Genomic DNA, 20806 nt, shown 5'->3' on the forward strand with positions numbered 1-20806 from the left:
TCCCTCAAAAAGTGTTTCTGAAACACCTTTTGAGCTGTGGAGAAGCCATAAAGGTAGTTTATGCTACTTTAAGATTTGCAGATGTCCGGCTTACGTGCTAGTGGCTAACTTGAAGAAGTTGGAACCGCGCTCGAATGTTTTCCTCTTTGTAGGCTACCCCAAAGAAACGAAGGGTAGATACTTCTATGATCCGAGTGAGAATAAAGTGTTTGTGTCGACAAATGCTATCTTCTTGGAAGAAAACCACATCAGGAATCATAAACCACAAAGTAAACTTGTTTTACATGAGATTTCTAATGAGATTACTGAAGGTTCAATAAGAGTTGTTGAACAAACTGATAGATCAACAAGAGTTGTTGATGTCGGTTCATCTAGTCAACCATCTCAAGAGTTGAGACTGCTTCGATGTAGTGGGATGGTTATGAACCCACCGGAATGCTACATGGGTTTGACTGAAGCCCAAAACATCTTATCTGATGATGGGGTCGAGGATCCATTGTCTTTTAAGCAAGCAATGAAGGATTTTGACAAAGATGAGTGGATTAAAGCCATGAACCAGAAGATGGAGTCTATGTACTTCAATAATGTCTGGGAACTTGTGGATAAGCTTGATGGGGTAAAACCTATAGGGTGTAAGTGGATCTATAAGAGAAAACGAGATGTATATGGAAAGTTACAAATCTTTAATGCTAGACTCGTGGCAAGGGGTTATACCCAAGTCGAGGGAGTAGACTATGAAGAAACTTTCTCACCTGTTGTCATGTTGAAATTTATCAGGATACTCATGTCCATAGCCATATTTTATGATTATGAGATATGACAAATGGACGTCAAGACTACCTTTCTGAATGGGTATCTTGAGGAAACCATCTACATGGCTCAACCAGAGGGGTTCATTGTTCCAGATCAAGAGCAAAGAGTTTGCAAGCTTAATAGGTCCATTTATGGGCTGAAACAAGTGTCGAGATTGTGGAACATTAGATTTTACAGTGCGATCAAATTGTTTGGCATTGATCAGAACGTTGATGAGCCTTGCGTTTACAAGAAAATCATCACCAACTCAGTAGCTTACCTGGTATTGTATGTGGACGATATCCTACTCATTGAGAATGATGCAGGCTTTCTAACTGACATTAAAAAGTGGCTAGCCACTCAATTCCAAATGAAAGATTTAGGAGAGGCACAGTATGTTCTAGGGATCTAGATCATTCGGGATCTTTAGAACAAGAGGTTGGCCATGTCTCGAGCATCATACATTGAACAAATGTTGATCAGGTACAGGATGCAGAATTCTAAAAGGGGTTTATTACCTTTCAGGCATGAAATTGTATTGTCTAAGGAGCAGTGTCCTAAGACACCTCAAGAGGTTGAGGAGATGAGATGGATTCCCTATACTTCGACTGTTGGAAGCTTAATGTATGCAATGTTATGTACTAGACCTGACATTTGCTATGCAGTAGGGATTGTCAGTCGTTATCAGCCCAATCTAGGATTAGATCATTGGACGATGGTCAAAACGATCCTCAATTATCTTCGAAGAACGAGGGACTACATGCTTGTGTATGGAGTTTGATTCTTACAGGATACACAAATTCTGACTTTCAGACTATAGAGATTCTCGAAAATCGACATCAGGGTCAGTGTTCACTATGAATGGAGGGGCTGTAGTTTGGCGAAGCATTAAGCTGAAGAAACTCTTATTCGAGAGTACCTATGAACGGAAGCGGATCTTTCCAATTCATTGTGACAGAATTTCCACATATACATTCAAACATACTAATATGCATTCATAATGTTAAATTATTGACATGCTCAAAGGAACAATAAATAAGAGATCGAGAGATCATACCAGTTGAAAACTTGTTCTTCACAGCAAATCTCGCTTTCATTGAAACGGTAAGCTATCGCTCAACAAAACCCAATCGTCTACCTCGAACAGAAGGAAACAGGGACAACACCACCACTCAGAGCCCTCAATATTCTTGGAGTGAGAATCCAAAGGGTGGACTTTGTTCGGATTTGGTAGAGGGAAGAAAGAAGGGAGATCGTATACAACGATCAAGCAAGTGGGAGATAGGCTCATCTATCGTATAGACAAAATGCTTGATTGTTTAGACGAAGTATACGATCGTATAGGAAAAGGTAAGCGATCGTCTAACGATCGTGTAGAAAAAACTAAGTGATCGTCTATACGATCGTTTAATAAATATCGGCCGTTAAACGATCACTTAGGAAAAGGTAAATGATCATTTAGTAAATAGCACGCGTGAGTGTAATTGTTAAGTGATCGCTCAGCACTATCGTATAGGTATGTGATCATTCAAGCACTATCGTATAAGCACAGGTTTTGTTAAGCGATGACACTTTTCAACACAATGTCCGTGCATACAATGCTTAACACACCGTGAGCTATTTAAGTGTCTCAAAGTGATTTTTCAACTTCCTCATCCATTATGAAAACAGAAGAGACGTTGTCCTATTACCTCTTTAACCATCCAATTAATAGACAATGAATATCATCCCATCATATTCATAACCTATGAATTAATATCATATATTAATCATAATATTTTTTCTCTACTAGATATTAATCATATTTATATCAAATTTCTTCCAAATTAATGTATCTCATAAATAAAGTTCATATATAATTAACTAGTTTAGTTATATCATATATAATAAAACTCCCTCTTGTCAATTTGAACATTTCAAACTGACCCAAAAAACTAACTCAAAAAACTGACTCTTAACTTGTATCCAAGCTACCAAGGGGACCTTATGGACCTATGGCTCAAAGCTCCAACGGTACGTGAATAGCTGACTAAACTTTTTAGCCACGATATCCACCATCTTTTAACTGTCAGGCATTCCACTAAAGACCGACAATTGAACTCTTCTTACCATAGATATATCTCTATGTCCATTGGATATAACCAATCATCAGTACAATGACCCTTCACAGATGCTCATAAGTATAGTTGGTCAATTTACCGTTTTGCCCCTGTAGTTACATCTTACTCCTTAAGTACCACTAATCCCTCTAATGAACCATACAACATAGTCCTACTATGTGTGAACACCTCTCGGACCATGAGAAGGTGTGTGACGCCACATCGTTCAAGCTCCGGGATCAGCCCTTAAGAGAGCAATCTATCTACTTACCCCTGATTCGAGGAAGGAGTGAACTCCATCTTGTGAAGCTGAGTTCCCAGCTCCCAAATTAGACAAATCCCCAAAGTGGTAGGTTTGAGTCGGCGCTCTAGCCACTCGCACCCATGCAAATCAAAGGACCACCCTCAATGGCAAGAGTTCTCAACTCACTCAGGATTAAGATCATGTTACCTATGGTCATCCTAGTGAAGTAAAGTCTCAGTCATGAATGGAGTTATATGACGAGAATTAACACTTCGAGGTCAGGTCTTATACAAACTCTTTGTATAGGACGCCTCCGCTCGCATGTCCCCTACACAAATGATCAGGATTAGACCATCTGTGATAAGTCACAACACTTGTAACTATTCCACAAAGCGGGTTGGGTCCATAGTGTTACCAGGATAAGGTTTCCCTCCTATATCTATATACTATAGACCATTTTGGTTATCATTTAAGACATAATCCACTTGTATGCCACTACATACATGCTTTGGGATATTAAGTTTATTGGTTTATGGTAAAATAAAAAACATCTAAATGTACAAAGTCAAGAAGTGAAGTAAATATCATATACATTATACATCACAAGCATTCTTACAAAGTTGTTTACAAACTACAGGACACGAGACTTTAGGGAACAAACCCCAACACAAGCAAGGATGCATCACAAACTCCACTATGGAAGTCGAATACGTAGTCGCTTATGAAGCTGCTAAAGAGGTTGTTTGGCTTAAGAAGTTTCTTACAGATTTAGAAGTTGTTTCAAATATGTCTTTGCCGATCACTCTCTATTGTGATAACAGTGGGGGCTGTGGCAAATTCAAAGGAACCTGGAGTCATCGTAGAGGCAAGCATATTGAATGGAAGTATCATTTGATCAGGGAGATTGTGCATCGCAATGATGTAATAGTCACGAAGATTGTGTCGGAGTACAACGTTGTTGATCCGTTTACAAAGGCTCTCACGGCTAAAGTATCTGAGGGTCATCTAGAGAGTCTGGGTCTATGGGACATGCGGCATCTTGTCTAGGGCAAGTAGGAGATGATACTGGGATATAGAGTATGCATGAGTTTTGTATATTGTACTTTTTTTTCATGTACATTAGTCTCCCGAGGCAATAGGACAAGTGGAATATTATTGGGATTGGTGTCCTAATTCTCCTTGAGTCTCATAGTTTGTAAACTTTGTACACATTGTTGTGAATAAAATAAGAGTTATTTTATTTGCAATTACTCATATCCAATAAACAAAGATCTGTAGTTATTGTATGTAAACTTAAGCATGTATATGAGATATACAAGTGGATCATGCATTAAATAATAACCTAAATGGTCTGTAGTATAAAGATAAAGGAGGGATACCTTATCCTGGTGATACTACAGATACGGCCCACTTTGTAGAGGTTTACAAGTATTGTGAACTGCTATAAATGGTCTGATTCTGACCATTCATGTGAAGACATGTGAGCAGGGGTGTCCTATACAAAGAGTTTGTGTAAGACCGGACCACGAAATGATTCGTCTCTTTATATAACCCTGATGATAATTGAGACTTACATCTCAATATAACGACCATAGGTGACATGACCTAATCCTGAGTGTTTTGGGAACTCCTGCCTATGAGGGTGGTCCTTTGATTAGTATGGGTGAGAGTGGTCAGATTGCCAACTTAACAAGCCTACCTTTTTTAGGATTTGTCTGATTAGAAAGTTGGGAACTCAGTTACACAAGATGAAATTCACTCATTCCCCGAAGCAGGGGTAAGTAGATAGATTACTTCCTTAAGGGCTGATTTCAGGTCTTGAACATAGTGGTCATATCCTCTCTTTGGAAGAGAGGACCCAGTCATAGTAGGACTATGATTTATTGTTCATTAGAGGAATCAGTGGTCTTTAAGGAGTTAGATGTAACTACATGGGCAAAACGGTAAATTGACCCAGTTGTACTTACAAGCAATCTGTGAAGGGTTAACGCACTGTTGATTGGTTAATATGGACAGAGAAATATATCTGTAGTGAGAAGAGTACAGCTGTCGGTCTTTAGTGGTGTGCCCGGCAGTTAAAAATGGTGGATCCCGTGACTAAAGAGTTTAGTCATATATCATGTACCGTTGGAGCTTCAAGCTACAGGTCTATAAGATCCCCTTGGTAGCTCAATGGATTCAAATTGAGAATCGGTTCTTGGGGTTAGTTTGAAGTGTTCAAATTTAACAAGAACAATTCAATTATATATGATGTAATTGGTGTTGATGTATGAGATCATCAAGTAGAGGAATTAATATAAATATGATTTACATTAATTACCATAAAATAGAAAAAAAAAAAAAAACTATGGTTTATGTGTTCCATGAGATGAAATATTAAAGCTTAGGTTATAAATATAATATGGTAAGTTGGTTATCATATTTACTTATAATATATTGATTATTTGATAATTAATTTCTTTTCTCTAATAACCGATTGAGTGGGAGGTTATGGGTAGTTTTATGGTAACCGCAAGATAAAAGGAAAATTGTTTTCCTAAAATTAGAAGTCACTTAATTCAGAAAGAACTCGTGGTGATAAGCTATCAAGTAAAAGAGTTTCACTAAACAATAGTTGACAGAGACTAAACGATCGTGCAACTTTGACTATACGATAGTCATTCAGCTAATCGTAGCTAAACGATCGAGTGGCTAAGTCTATACGATAGGCTGCCATTTACTACACGATCGAGCACATCGTCTTACGATAGACAGCTTCATATCTCCCACTTGCTCGATCGTTTATTCGATCATAGTCCTCTAGCCTCTTCCTCAAGCCAAGATCATATAGAGCTCATAACTCCTGGATTCTCACACCGAGAATACCAAGGTAACCATTGTGGTGGTGTCCTGACTCTCTTCGTTGGGTTCATGAAGGCTATATTTGTTGTTCGTGTTGTTGGTAGCAGTCTGGTTGTTGCGTTCGAGCTTTGCTATTTTTAGACGCTTGGAGACTGATTGAGGGATTTGTGAAGAATGGTTCTTCAAAGATATGCATCATCTATCCCTTGTATCATCGTTTAATATACTATAATTTCCAGTTGTGCATGACCTATTAGTTTCCGTTTTAAGACTGTGATTGTTTATGTTCAATCTGAATGGAATTTGGAACGATCCCTTCCGCTACTCATGGAAATCCTCATGTTTGATTTCCTTCAGTATATAGTTTAAGATTTGATCTTTTATAGGATACAGTGTTTCATATTGGATTTAAAGAAGTCCGTGTTTTATCCTAGTTGGTGTATATTGTATGATAAAGCAAGATTTTGCTTGTGAAGCAATAATTTGCATATCTAAAGCATGTCTTTCGATAATTGAAAACTGTTTCAAATATAACTTGGTTTGTCCACTTGATGAGATAATGTGGTACAAGGACTTCGATTGAGGACATAGGTAGACACCAAATTGTATGAATGAGAGAAACATCTTGTTGGTGACCATGTGGTTTTATTGACATAATTGTTTGTATTATATAAAATGGACATGGATGCAGTCGTGGAGAGCATAACAAATATTAATATTATGAAGCATCTGTAGAGGTACCAAGGCCACCAAAGGATCAAGAGGAACTAGAGCAACCTAGAGTTCAAAGTCGACGTCGACCACCAGCTCGAAATCGATGACGTCTCCTTTGTAGGACACATTGATTTTATTATTATTATTATTATTAAATGAATGAAAAACATTTGTTGTGTTGATATGGACATTTTAATTTACGTTTTAGTATTTTTCAATTATGAACAATAATTGTAATATGGAAGAAAAAAATCTTGAAAATTTGTTATTTACTATAATGTCTCTTAAAGTTAGAACATTTAAAGATAAAACTTACTGTAAATTTTTCTTATTACTGAGAAATAGAACGGTAAATTTTTATAAAGTATATTTTTCTATTAAAAAAAGGAAAGGAAAAAGAAGAGTATAAAATAAAAAATATATATATTTTTTAATTAAAAAAGGAAAGGAAGAGTAAATTATTAAAAAGAAAAGGTTCGACCACCGCAAAAAGATTAAAAAAATTAAAATATGTCGATCGAGTGTTCAACACACGATTCATTAAAAATTAAAATATGTTGATCGAGTGTTCAACACTTAATCAATTAAAAAAAAAAAACAATCAGCCAATCACATCACTAGAACTACCATATTTTCATAATTATTTTCAAACCTATAATATTTGGATAAATATTTTCAAAATTACAATATCTTCTCGATTTTTTCGTGTAATTCTCTCCCTTCTTTTTCATTGTTATTTTTTTCAATCTATTATAGTTGTGATCTTACTCTATTTCATCACAATCTTTTTTTTCAACGAAGTTGAGGTCAACTAACATAAGTATAAAAGAAATGAAATAATGAAATAATAATAATAATAATAATAATAATAATTAATGGATTGATTACTTCAATCTAAATAAATAACAATGACAGAATAAAATCGGAGTTGAGATTTTCTCAATAAAATAAAATAAAATAATAATAATATACAAAATAAGAGTTATGATTCTCATTTTTCATTTCCAATGGTCAAATATATAAGTTCCAACTCACGCAAAGCTGAATGTTTTTAGCATAATTATTGAACATATCTTTAAAATAGTTGGCCCAACAAACGTTATATTAAAATTTAAAAATAACATTTCTTTTTCTGTTTTTTTTTCAAGGAAAAAAAAATAACATTTCTTTGCCGCACGTGGTAATAAAATAAACGTTTTTTGGGAATAATAATTTTTTTTAATAAATTAAAAATTTAAGAAAGGCTAAAACAAATAAAATAAACCATGTGGTTCATAATGAGTTGACATTATAGATATTTTTAGTAAATTAAGGATTAATGAAATATTTTAAGCGTTTAATTTAATTGTAGTTTAGGCAATCAAATAACTAGTTTGGATGGACTAAATTCATGTATAGATTAAGACTAATTACTATCATTCTATAATTATCAAACTTAAAAAGTGAAAAAAATGATGGGACTGGTTGTCAAGAAAATTTATAATTAAGGTTTCGTTAAATAATCATTTTATTTTTAGTTTTATGTTTTAAAATTTATTATGATTTTCTCCACAGTTTACTTAGGTTTTCACTTTTTTCTTTAAAAAAAATTGAATTATTAGTCAGATCTTTTGAAAACTATTTATTTTAGTTTTCAAATTTTAATTTGATTGTAAAAATCATGGTAAAAAGTGAACAAAATAACAAATAAATATATAAGTGAAAACAGAGTTAGAAGCTATATTTTTCCAAAACCAAGATCCCATTTTATAAAATTTTTGTTTCGTTTTCTATTTTTTAAATTTTTGCTTAATTTTTCTTAAATTTCATACTAAAGTTTTCACGTATCCGGAAGAAACATTTAGCTTGAGTTTTAGAAAAATTAGTAGAAAGTTGAGATAAAACAAAGAAAATTGTGGGTGGAAACTATGCTTATAAAATTAAGGCAAAAATATTTTTTTTATCCCTAGGTTTAAGTCTAGTTTCCATTTAATTTTAAAATTTTCAAATATTGCACTTCTAATTCTTAGGTTTTTTTTTAATGTCAAATTAGTCCCTATATTTCAAAATTTTACAATTTGACATTTGAAATTTGAGTTTTGTTTCACATTAGTCTCTATATTTTAATATTTACACTTCTAACCTCGATTCATTAAAAAATTTAACACTAATGTTTATTAGTTAACTTAACGAAATTAAAAAAATATATGCATAATTAATTAAACTTTACCATTTTCATAAGTAATTTGAAATTTTCACTTCATAATTATTTTAAATTATTTTGGATAAAAAATTACTTGAATTTAATTTTCAAAAACTTAAAACCAAATACCTACTTGACTTAGGAGCTAGGATTAATATATCAATGTTGATATCAGCATGGAGATTTCAATTTTACGGATATATCTATAAGTAAAAAAATTCAGAAATTTTGTTTAGATTAATAATTAAATTGTTTTTACTATCAAACTAAGTTGTAACAATTGTTATTAGTATTTCTATTCATATATGATTAAATAGATGACTTTTTTATAGTTTACTTCTAAGAGCACGTTCTATAAAAATATATCCAACGATATTTAACATTGGTATTAAATCCTTCCATTTATGGATATATCGATACTTTTCATCCTTCCAAGGCCTTGTTTGTTTCACAAGTTTTTCCATAGGACTTCAGCAGACATTTTTTTTTTTTTAAAAAACAAAATTTCACTTCTTAAAACCCAAGATAATATTATCTAGAGAATTTTAAAACCCTTCTGACATGGTTTTTTAATACCCTGCAAAAGTGTGAGATTTTCATGTTAGGGAGATGGACAGTAACTTAATCAATCAATAAATTAATATCAAGTATTCATTACTATTAATTTTATTAATTATTAAATATGAATATATTATTTAGATTTAATCGATTTCAACTAATATATCACCATTAAAATTTTATGCTATATTAACTATTTAATATAAATTATTATTGTTAATTATCAATATNTAGTTGATTACCAATATTCTATTTAATTGTTTTTAGTAATTGATTTAATTGTCTTTAATTAAAAGTCTTTATTTATTTTTATTTTATTAATTAACATAACAATAAATTAATTAATGTTAAATTTAATTGATCTCTAATTTTTAATTAAATAATAATTTACTTGTAATTTATAGGTATAAATTATTGAATTAAACAGAAAAATTTAACTTTCGAATATTAATTATCATGTATATCTAGATACAGCGACAATCAAATCACAAATAATTAATACCTATATCCATAGAATCCAAACGGCCCGGAGGGTAATCGCGTAATTTCGCTACATTCATTTCGCGTTAATCCGGTTTGGAAGTCTTCACTTCAAGAACACGTATTGAAAAGGAAGAATATTAAGGTATAAAACTCCAAAAGCTTTGTCTTGCAGTGGCGGCAAAAACGCTGCCATTGCGACCACTCACTCCGACTTCCACCGACACCATCGCTCAATCCTCCGCCAGAAGATTAGGGTTTCTTTCTTGTGTTCTCCGATCATCAATTCACTTCAATTCACCGCTTCTTCAAGGGGTTTCTTGCTGCCTCTCTGTATTCTTCTCTCTATCTCCTCCGTCTTTCGTTTGTTTCATTTTCTATTACTTTGTCACTGTTATAACGACTTCAAATTGCGCTCAAAATTGATTCTCTGGAAACCCTAATGTTCATTTATTGCTTTACTTCATTCGGTTATTCGAATTCTTTAATTTGAAGTTGGTGAGTTGGATTAGAAGTACGAAATGGTTTGTGCCCAGGGCTTTACTCCGTTAACCCAATTTGGGTTTTCATTTTCATTATCTTCTGCTTTGAAAACTGACAGACATGGGTTTTCTACTCCCCAATTATATAGTCCGCCGCCGGTAAAGTTTTGCTTCATGGTTTCTCGTATTTCTTGCAACTACCAGGATTCTACTTTCTCGGTTTCGAGAGCTGGTAAGTTTCGGGACTTAAGGTTGTTCAAATCGGTTGAGTTGGACCAGTTCATCACGAGTGATGACGAAGATGAAATGGGAGATGGCTTTTTTGAGGCAATTGAGGAATTGGAACGAATGACGAGGGAACCATCGGATGTTCTTGAAGAAATGAATGATCGTCTTTCGGCGAGGGAATTTCAGCTCGTGCTGGTGTATTTCTCTCAAGAAGGGAGAGATTCATGGTGTGCTCTTGAGGTTTTTGAGTGGCTCCAGAAGGAAAATCGGGTTGACAAGGAGACGATGGAGTTGATGGTGTCTATAATGTGTAGTTGGATCAAGAAGTTGGTCGAGGGACAACATAACGTCGGAGATGTTGTTGACCTTCTCGTGGATATGGATTGTGTAGGCTTGAAGCCCCATTTTAGCATGATAGAGAAGGTTATCTCCTTGTATTGGGAAATGGGGGAGAAGGAGAAGGCAATTTCGTTTGTGAAGGAGGTCTTGGGACGCAATCTTGCTTTTATGAAGGACGATTGGGAGGGGCATAAAGGGGGACCAAGCGGTTATCTCGCATGGAAGATGATGGTAAGCCCTCAGCTTATCAGGATTTTTGTATCTTTAGCCGTTAACTTGCCTAAGAGTCAACAATGGTATTCTTTTGCTGTGCCTATCCGTTACATTGAAAATTCACATATGAAATGTGAATATCTTCAATCATTGTTTACTAGCTTTGAATGTCATATTTTAAATTCTGAAATTTCTGATTGTAGAGATTCCTTACTCTGCCTTCTTTATTTTACTCTTCTAGTTTAATCATTTAGGATAGTATCTCGATCTTATTGGACTTTTATTATTTTAGCATCAGGTTTTTATTGTGGTGACTTTGGTCAATGTAGTAAAGGATATTTCTTTGGCGTTGTGGTTGTCTGATCACAAATGAAGGGGTTCTGGTAGAACTGTATAGGTTTTAATCAGAGAGCTGGATGAGTGTTCAGCACACTATGGTTTGGTAGTACTTTTGGGATATATGGTTAAGCTGTGTTTTAATATGGTTAAGCATGTTTGAGTCTATTATTATGTTGGTGTTCTACATACTGAAGTTTATTTCTGCAGATGTAGGATTAAAAAAAAACCATGAATATCTTGGGGTTTTTTCACTAGAACTTTGTTGTCATTAGTTTCATTCATTGGAAACTTTTGGGCTTATCTTTATTCCGAGCTTACTCTCCCATTAGTGAAAGTATACATCTTTCTGGTCTCTTCTATAAGGCAATTGTTATGTTTGTTCAGCACGACACCTAATGAAAATTCAATTGCTAATGATCTTGAAAATCAATTCTCTTAGGTTGATGGTGACTATAGGGGTGCAGTGAAAATGGTGCTACATCTTAGAGAATCTGGATTAAAGCCGGAGGTTTACTGCTATCTTATTGCCATGACTGCTGTGGTTAAAGAGCTAAATGAATTTGCAAAAGCTCTACGGAAACTCAAAAGCTATGCAAGAGACGGGATAGTGGCTGAACTCGATAAAAACAATGTTGAACTTGTCGAGAAGTATCAGACAGAGCTTCTAGCTGATGGAGTACGGTTATCCAACTGGGTGCTTGAAGAGGGAAGCTTTTCAATTCATGGGGTGGTTCATGAGAGACTCCTTGCTATGTACATTTGTGCTGGGCAAGGACTCGAGGCAGAGAGACAGCTTTGGGAAATGAAGCTTGTAGGCAAGGAGGCTGATGCTGATCTCTACGATATAGTGCTAGCCATTTGTGCTTCACAGAAGGAGACAAAAGCAATGAAACGGTTGCTTACCAGGATTGAGATTACGAGTCCCATGCGTAAGAAGAAGAGTTTGACATGGCTACTAAGGGGTTACATAAAAGGAGGGCATTTCCATGATGCTGCAGAAACATTAGTAAAAATGATCGATTTGGGTTTTCTCCCGGAGTACTTGGACAGAGTCGCTGTACTGCAAGGACTAAGAAAACAAATTCGGGAACCTGAAAATGTTGACACATATCTCGATCTCTGCAAGTGTCTTTCCGATGCCAATCTAATTGGACCTAGTCTTGTATATTTGCACTTACAGAAACACAAGCTTTGGGTCGTTAAAATGCTTTGAAGAAGCTCCTCAATACCTACCTCTCTGCACAGGCAGCTAATAAAGTGGAGTCAAAAATCATATTCATATTATACAGCACCAGAACTTTTTTGGGTGCTTTTACATGTTGATTTTGTATAGTTTGAGGGACCTGCTTTTTCAGGCAGGTGACTCTGGAAGCTCTGTAAGCTGACCCTGAAGAGGAATACTTGTATATATATAAAACATATACATATATGACCAGCTACTGTGCACAGAGAACCAATGTTTCAATGTATAGATTGTATAAGGAAATTACATATTCTGATATTCTTTGTGTACAGGATTTGGTTTCTTCAGTATTTCATGTGTGAAGAATCCATCTGGTTTTCTCTGTGAATCAAAGGGCTAGTGTTATTGCAGTGCTGGGCTTATATTTTCTTTTAGTCTTCTTTTTAGTTCTTTTGTCTTTGGCTTTGTGCGCAATAAGATTGTTTGTTGTCTGTAGAATATTCTTTTCTTCTGTTGCAGATTTTCTGGCACTGTTTTTCATTTTTGGTTGCTGCGAAGATTTTTTGCTGCTTAGTTTTCTCTGTCCTCCTGTCCGATCTTCTGTTGTTAGAGATCAGTGTTCTACACTTGAAGAGCTTGTATGGTTGATTATATTAGCGAGTACAAGAACTCGTTGGACAGTTTGTTCAACCATATGATGAAAAGATTGATGAAGCTTCAAGAGTAGAAGTATCAAGTTCAGGGCCCCCTAAATAGTTAGGATACTTAAAAGAAGTCTCAAGTTTATGGGTGCCTAAGCCTTGTTGTGAATCTAGATAGTAGTTACTATCAGATAAGTATACTTTTGTAATTGCTTAACTCTATTAATGAATCTTTTTTCATTGGGGCATTCTGTCCTCAGACGTAGGTGTGGTTATACCAAATTGGATTACCAATTTGGTGTGTTTTCTCTCTTACCTTTCTCTTACTATTACTCACCTATTTTTCTGCTAGATTGAAAAGGAAAAGACAATCAAGTAATGAAGGAGAAGATCAAGTGGATTGGGGTGGATGGTTTGAAGATGATGTTTGTGAAGTGTTGCTCCTGAAGGATGTGGCCATATTTTGCTTCTTCATGCTCAGAAAACAACACGTGGTGTGTCCATTGATTGGATATCCAGGTTTTACACTATTGCATTATTACATTATTCTGCTGCCTTCACCTCAATAATTTCTTGTGTGCATGATTGATGCAAGATGTCTTTTACTGTATAATTTCTTGTGTGTAAAATTAAAAATCTGTTTGGAGCCAACCCATGTTTTCACATTGTGGAGGTGTAATGTAATTGTATGGGTTGGGTCCATATATATATTTTATGTCTACTATGTCTTTGAATTGACATATTCAACCTTTTTAAAATTCATGAACAAAATAAATATGAAATTAAAGTTTAGGGTAACTTGGTTTATATTTCTAAACTTTGATAGTGCAAAAATTTTGCATGTGTATAAGATTTCTTTAAATGTAAAAATTAATGTAAATTATGGACACATGTGAGAACCAAATAGATAGTAGAAGTTTTCAATTAAATGTTATTGGTTTTTCATTTGCTCGTCTTCCTCTATTTTCTCTATTTTCTCTACTTATGAAATGAAAATAGCTACAAATCACGAATAAATTGTCTAAATTGATTCATTTGTGAATGTTATAATCTTCCAAGTTAGAGAAGCATAAATTAATATTTGCTCTTTTTATATATATATTTGATTAGTTAACTTTTTTTTTAAAGGAAGAAGAATCAATCAATGACCTATTGGACACAAATTGAAAGTTGAAGGACTTGAGTTATTAGAGATAAAATTGAAAGTCCAAGATTCGATAGACACTTTGTAAAGTTCAATGACTTAAATGAACCTAAGGATAAAAGTTTAGAACTTAACCTATAATTTAATCTTGGATTTAATAAAATCAATAGTTTCACTAAAAAAAAGTATTTGCGATAAGTTCAAATATATTTTAGTTTATCCTCCTATAAACTAAGCTCGAGCATGCACATTCATTTTAAATAATAGTAATTAATAGTTGAAACCAACCCTTGTGAATACAATAATATTGTCGAAAGAGCATAACTTAATTGGCAGCAAATATGTATTATCTACTTCGAAGTATTGTCGAAAGAGCATAACTTAACTGACATCAAGTATGTATTATCTATCTCGAGGTTAGAGGTTCTATCCTCCACTCCACATAAGTGTTCAAAAAAAAAAAAAGAATACAACAATATTTGAGCGCATTTCAAAATTATCTATTTTTTATACATCCCGTGCTAACAAAATAAATAATTTAGGTCTTGTTTGTTAACTCTTTGGTTTTGATTTTTTGTTTTTAAAAATTAAGTCTATATACACCACTTTCTACTTTTAACCAATGGTTTATAAAATCAAGACGACTTTTAAAAACTAAAAAAGTAGTTTTTAAAAACTTGTTTTTGTTTTTGAAATTTGGTCAAGAATTCAACCACTATAGTTAAGAAATATACAAATCATTGTAAGAAATTATAAGGAAATAGACGTAATTTTCAAATTTTGAAAGAAAAAAACGAAATAATTAGCAAAAGAGCCTTAATAAATAAACTATATGATTGGACAATAGATAAGATGGATGTAGCTTAAGACGTACCAAAATGCTTTTGTTCTGAGTATTTGTTTTCCCACTGCTTGTACATTTTATTTTGAGTAATACTTGAGTGTAGTTCACACTACAACAATCCACGGGCAATCTATTCAACCACACAGAAAAACAAATTAAAATTTTTAAATAAAAAAAAAGTCAAATGACAAATTATGATTAAACTATACTGAACGGATTGCACAAAAAATGAGTGTAACTCGAGATCTCGAACGAAGATTTCTTTTTTCCTATAGCAAAGATTGAGATGGTTAGGTGATGTAGTGGTGAATGGTTGTTTGTTGTGTATAATATTTATATGAAAGTTTCCATGAAAGAGGCTAAGAAATTCCCTGTAATATGATATCTATATGTGTTCATCTGTCGCCACTTAGCCTCCATTATTCATATCTTCAAAACCAATCATCTTCTCTTCCAAGCTCTCACCATGTGCATATTGCTCCTTAGGTCAATCATTTGAATCCTTCAAACTTGTTACTTTTTAATATATTCCATGCAAATTAAATATTATAAACGAGTTTAAAATGGATTATAAAACCTTATTTGGAGAAAAACTAAGCCAAATATTGTTTACGCTCAATTATTTAGATCAATCTATCAAACTATTCACTTTACCAGGAACTTTCAGGTTTTCTTTACCAAATAGGCAATGCAACATGGTGATGACCCAATTTAAATATGCTAGTTTGACTATTTATAGAATTTTGACGAGGATAAGAACAATTTGATTAAAGATGTTTTCTTGGCAATCCCTGTCCATCCCGCTCCGAGGACAAGAGAGGCAACCACTACTAACCAAGCAACATCCATGAAATCTTTTAGGCCATGTTTACCAAATCGTAATGAAAATTGATGTAATTGGAATAAGATTTCATTGATTGATGAATCGTAATAGATTGAATCACAAACACAATTGGATTTTTTTGGTCGCATTTACCTGGAATTATGAATTTACCACATTATACTAATACCCTTACTATTACCGCTACTGTTTGGCCCCAACGGTATTAGTAACGGTAAAAGTAACAATAAATATGACAAATTCATAATTTTTATATTGTTATAGTGACAATATCTATAACGGTAAATCCCACATTATTTCCAATGCAATCAAATTGAACATTTTTTATTTTTCAATCAGATTACATGATTTGATTACAAATTTCAAAGCATGCCCATCATCTCATTACGATTACGAAAAGCAGGTAAACAACCAAAAGAAGTAATCAATTGGGGTCCACTTTTTACATTACCATTTATAGATTACTTTTCAACCAGTGTAAACAAGGCCTTAATTGCTTGAAGAGGTAAACTTGAACACCACCCAAGCCTCAAGAATTCAAGTGGTCTTTATAGTGATAGGCGATTCAGATTGCATAGTCTTTTTTGGATAAGATACAGATTGTATATTTCAAAAGGGATTCTTTCTGATACATTGGAGATTTGTGTATTCTATTCAAGAAAATGAGGAAACACAACGATGATGCAAAAAAAAGAAAAGGAAAAACACACACACACACACACAGAAAACCACGGTCATTATCATTGAAGAAACATGCATATACATATTTATGTTGTTGAGCTTTTACAACATAGGCTTAGCAGCTTCTTTTATGTACAAGTTTCATTTCTTACCACTTTGCATAAGTGAAGAACGGCATCCTCCCTACTCAACCCCTGCTGCTATTTTGCTACCTTTTGGAACATTTCTTACTCATTTTACAGTCAAACAACCAATTACTACTAAAATCAACAAAAGAATTTTTGAAAATCCTAAAAGAAAAGGACAGCATAAGTCAACTTTGAACTTGATGTTCAACTTGAACTCAGTTTGTATCTGTAGACAAGATTTCAAGTTCTGCCCACCACAGAGGAGATAGCTTTGGTGTTGCTCCAGCAGGCTCCAATGCTGTGATTTCTTTCAACCTTAAAGCAATCTCGGACATTGTCGGTCTTTGCTTCGGCTCGGGCTTGACGCACATTTTTATCACGTGAGACAAATTTTCAAGCTGTTCTTCTTTGAAGGAGCTTAGAATTGGATCAACTATATCTCTTAACAACTGCTCCCCCTTGAGAAAATTTGATGCCCAATCTGCAAGAGAGCCATCATCAACCGAGAATGGAATTCTACCCGTAATCATTTCTAACAAAATTACTCCAAAGCTATAAATATTGCTCTCTGAATCCGCTGGTGATGTTTCCAAGAGCTCGATCGTTATTGATCCTAACTTTGCTCCTGTTGCTTCACTCCAGTAGCTAAAATCCGACAACTTGGCGGCATAGTCTTCTGTGAGGTACACTGAAGACGAACAAAGATGTCTATGTACAACAGGCGGATCCAGCTGGTGCATATGCTCTAAGCAGTATGCTACTCCCATTGCTATTCTTAGTCTCATCTCCCAATCCAGGTGCTCAGCTTCTTTTACTGCAAGAAGGATGATATCATGAACTTTGAAAGAACAATGCACAACTCTTCAACAATGTTTATAGGAAGAAAAATAAAACACTTACCGTGGAGATGCTCAAAGAGAGTTCCATTTGGAGCATATTCAAAAACCATCATCCTTGTGAATGGTTGTGCTTCTTCACAAAAACCAATGAGACTGACAAAGTTTTTATGGTTCACCCTTGACAAAGTTTCGATCTACAAACATGGAAAAGAAAGGAAATTTTGAGCCTATACTAATAAACTTTGAAGAAGCTTTGTTTTTGTTTTCTTGTACCTTTTTCCTGAACTGTTCTTCTTTAGTTTTTGACCAATCTGCATTTGATGTCACTGCAGTTGATGTCACAGCTATTTCAACCCCACTGGAAAGAGTTCCCTTATATACAGTGATGTCGGAAAAGGATCCAATTATATTGCTGAAGTCTTCACAAGCTGCTTCGAGTTCGGATCGCTTAAGCTTCGGGACACCTGATATGATGACAGTAAGAAGTTAAAGTATTAAGTTTATTCTTCTCTTTTCCAAATTCTATTCATTTGAATGAGAGAAGGCACACCTGTTACAAATGCCTTCTGCAGCTGTCCACTCAAACCTGTGGCCCAAGGCTTCACCGTAACAACCTTACTGCTTCGGAACATCAAAATTCCAACAGTTACAAACAACAAGAACAATGATCCTGCTATAATTCCTGTCAATATTAGAACTTGGTGATTTTTATTCTTATTACTCCTCCCAATTAGACTTGGAGATGGAGCTGAGGAGCGTGGAGGAACGCTACGGGAGTGAGGCGGTGTGAGAACATGAACTGGTGAGCGTAGGGTCGGAGCTACAGCAGGCGGTCGTGCAGGACTCAAATGGAGGCTAGGAGCAGGTGCTGATGACCACCAAGAGGCTGGAGCCTTTGTGGGAGGTGCTGATGGGGAACTTGGGGAGGGTGCTGGAGAGAATGGTGGATCTGAAGGTGATAATGGAGATGGAGACGAAGCAAAGGAAGACGGTGGTAATGAAAAGAACGAACGTCTGGGAGATTGAACTCCTCCATCTCCTAGCAACTGCCTCCGGTAATCCACATCTTGAAGCTGGCCAAGATTCCTAAAAGATAAAACAAACTCAACCTTTGTTCCAACAAAATGTTGCCATCCAAACACAATTAACTGATTTGTGGTGTGGCATTTGCTTACCAGCATACACTGTCTCTAGTATAAGAAGATTTGCTGTGAATGCTGGAGAGCTGCTCCTCATCAACTAGAGTTTGAGAGAGCAAATTGAGCTCATAGGCTTCAGGAGTTATGCTGGTAATGAATTCATTATGATCAAGAAGCCTACAAAAACCAACAGAAACTCAGCAAAGCCTGCAAGAAAATTGAACACAAATGAATAGAATCAGCAAGTTCTTCAATCCTTACAAGGTGGTTAGAGACAAGTTATTCCCAAGATCCAAGGGAAATGGCCCAGAGAAGTTATTGAATCCCAAATCCAAAACCTCTAGCTCAAGCAACTCCCCAATCTCAAGGGGAATTCCTCCTTGAAAGGAGTTGTTTCGAAGAATGCTGCACGAAAAATGACAGCACCACGACGACATGACAACGAAAACTTCAGCCTTGTAGAAGATTAAGCTAAAAGGGACAATGAATTCCGTAACTTACATGGATTTTATGTAGGGCAATTTGCCCATTTCCGGTGCCAATGTCCCTCCAAGACAAAGATCTCTCAAGTTCCTAAAAGTTCAACAAAAACTCAACATTCATAGCCAAAATCCATCAACTTCTGAATGAAGAAATAACCAGGGAAGAATTTCACTCACAGTATCACGACTTTCCCATCAGAACACTCCACACCAAACCAAGAACAATGATCAAACTCCCCACCTTTATCATTCCAATTCGCTAAAGCACCAAATGGGTCTCTTAAAATTCCTTCACGAATTCTCAACAACGCTAAACCTGCATTCAAACAAAACCCATTTCCTCAAAATTCCAAAAAAAACAACCCAATTCCCATAGCCACCCAGAATCTCTTACCTTCATTGTTCATAGAAAAACAGAGTCTCGTACTCTGTAAAAGCAACATCACCACCGTTAGCAACACCCACCGCAGCCGCTGCCGGCGAAATACCCACCGTTCATCCATCCCTATAATCACTCCGGCCGGCAAAGTTAAGAAATTCTCAGTCAAACAAAGATCTAACTTAAAAATAGGGTTGTGAGATACAAATAGAGGAATTTTGTAGCTACGGAAGTGGAGCAAATTAAGATGGGTCTCAGAAGAAAGCGCGTAAACTTTGCCAACTTTCTCACAGTCTTAAGAGGATCTATATTCTAAAATTATGTTAAAATAATAAATATTAAACCGATACAAAGAAGAAGAAGAACAAAAAACCAGGACCGAAATATCGGTGATTCGGCTCCGACGGCTCTTCTTCTTTCTTCTAATTTATAGCGCCGTCCTTTCCATCTACACCACGTGCCGTCCTCGTGCTCTGTTTTTCTCTCTTTTTTATGGTTAAATTAGTTTCCAAATATTATGTCGGTTTTAATTTTAATTGACTCTTAAAATTTTCAATTTTACTTTTCAAGTTTGAAATTATTATTAAATTCATAAACGAAAAAGTTTATATTTATTAATGTGAAGAACTCTAATAAATGTATGAAAAAAATAAAACTATACTCATTATCGTTTTCTATTGTTTCGTTTATAATTTTTTTTCTTTTTGCTAATTCTAACCTCTAAATTTGCTTCCTATAAATGTTAAAAGATTTTTATTCATCTAAAATTTGCTTATATGATACTTTGTTTTAATTTATAGGATATGATTTGAATGAATATTTGTACACAATATCAAAGGAATGATAAATGTTAATAGTGTTAAATTAATACAAAAGAAAATTTAAATATTAATTTATACTTGTATCTTTAAAAAATATGAAGTTTCATGTGTGAAGTATCTTTCATTAATTTTGAGTGGTTTTTAATTTGTTTGTGATCTTCTATTTTTCTCAA

At 34.6% G+C, this 20806-nt stretch overlaps 2 protein-coding genes across 2 annotated transcripts; one reads left to right on the forward strand and one right to left on the reverse strand.

Annotated features, from left to right (window-relative positions):
* The first annotated feature begins 10032 nt into the window (after positions 1–10032).
* LOC120088468 (pentatricopeptide repeat-containing protein At2g30100, chloroplastic) lies at positions 10033–13104 on the forward strand. Its single transcript, XM_039045800.1, has 2 exons — positions 10033–11190; positions 11951–13104. The coding sequence occupies exons 1-2, from the start codon at positions 10432–10434 to the stop codon at positions 12722–12724; spliced, it is 1533 nt and encodes a 510-aa protein (XP_038901728.1). The 5' UTR covers positions 10033–10431; the 3' UTR covers positions 12725–13104.
* Positions 13105–16879: 3775 nt separating this feature from the next.
* LOC120089420 (inactive receptor-like serine/threonine-protein kinase At2g40270) lies at positions 16880–20221 on the reverse strand. The gene is made up of 9 exons (XM_039046876.1): positions 19828–20221; positions 19611–19749; positions 19453–19524; positions 19213–19356; positions 18988–19128; positions 18363–18898; positions 18086–18276; positions 17874–18006; positions 16880–17787 (listed from the first exon to the last, which is right to left on the reverse strand). Exons 1-9 carry the CDS (start codon positions 19934–19936, stop codon positions 17189–17191), a joined length of 2064 nt encoding a protein of 687 aa, XP_038902804.1. The 5' UTR covers positions 19937–20221; the 3' UTR covers positions 16880–17188.
* Between the last annotated feature and the right edge of the window lie 585 nt (positions 20222–20806).

The sequence above is a fragment of the Benincasa hispida genome, chromosome 10 (assembly GCF_009727055.1).
Source record: "Benincasa hispida cultivar B227 chromosome 10, ASM972705v1, whole genome shotgun sequence".
Classification (NCBI taxonomy): Eukaryota; Viridiplantae; Streptophyta; class Magnoliopsida; order Cucurbitales; family Cucurbitaceae; genus Benincasa; species Benincasa hispida.

Bases quoted from the DNA above. Each gene is read 5' to 3' on its own strand.
- LOC120089420 (XM_039046876.1), bottom strand. From the start codon at position 19,936: ATGGATGAACGGTGGGTATTTCGCCGGCAGCGGCTGCGGTGGGTGTTG. The intron at 19,129-19,212 runs GTAAGGATTGAA...TGGTTTTTGTAG, and splicing joins AACTTGTCTCTAACCACCTT to GCTTCTTGATCATAATGAAT. The intron at 18,007-18,085 runs GTACAAGAAAAC...CCATGTTTGTAG, and splicing joins AAGAACAGTTCAGGAAAAAG to ATCGAAACTTTGTCAAGGGT.
- LOC120088468 (XM_039045800.1), top strand. From the start codon at position 10,432: ATGGTTTGTGCCCAGGGCTTTACTCCGTTAACCCAATTTGGGTTTTCA. The intron at 11,191-11,950 runs GTAAGCCCTCAG...CAATTCTCTTAG, and splicing joins ATCTCGCATGGAAGATGATG to GTTGATGGTGACTATAGGGG.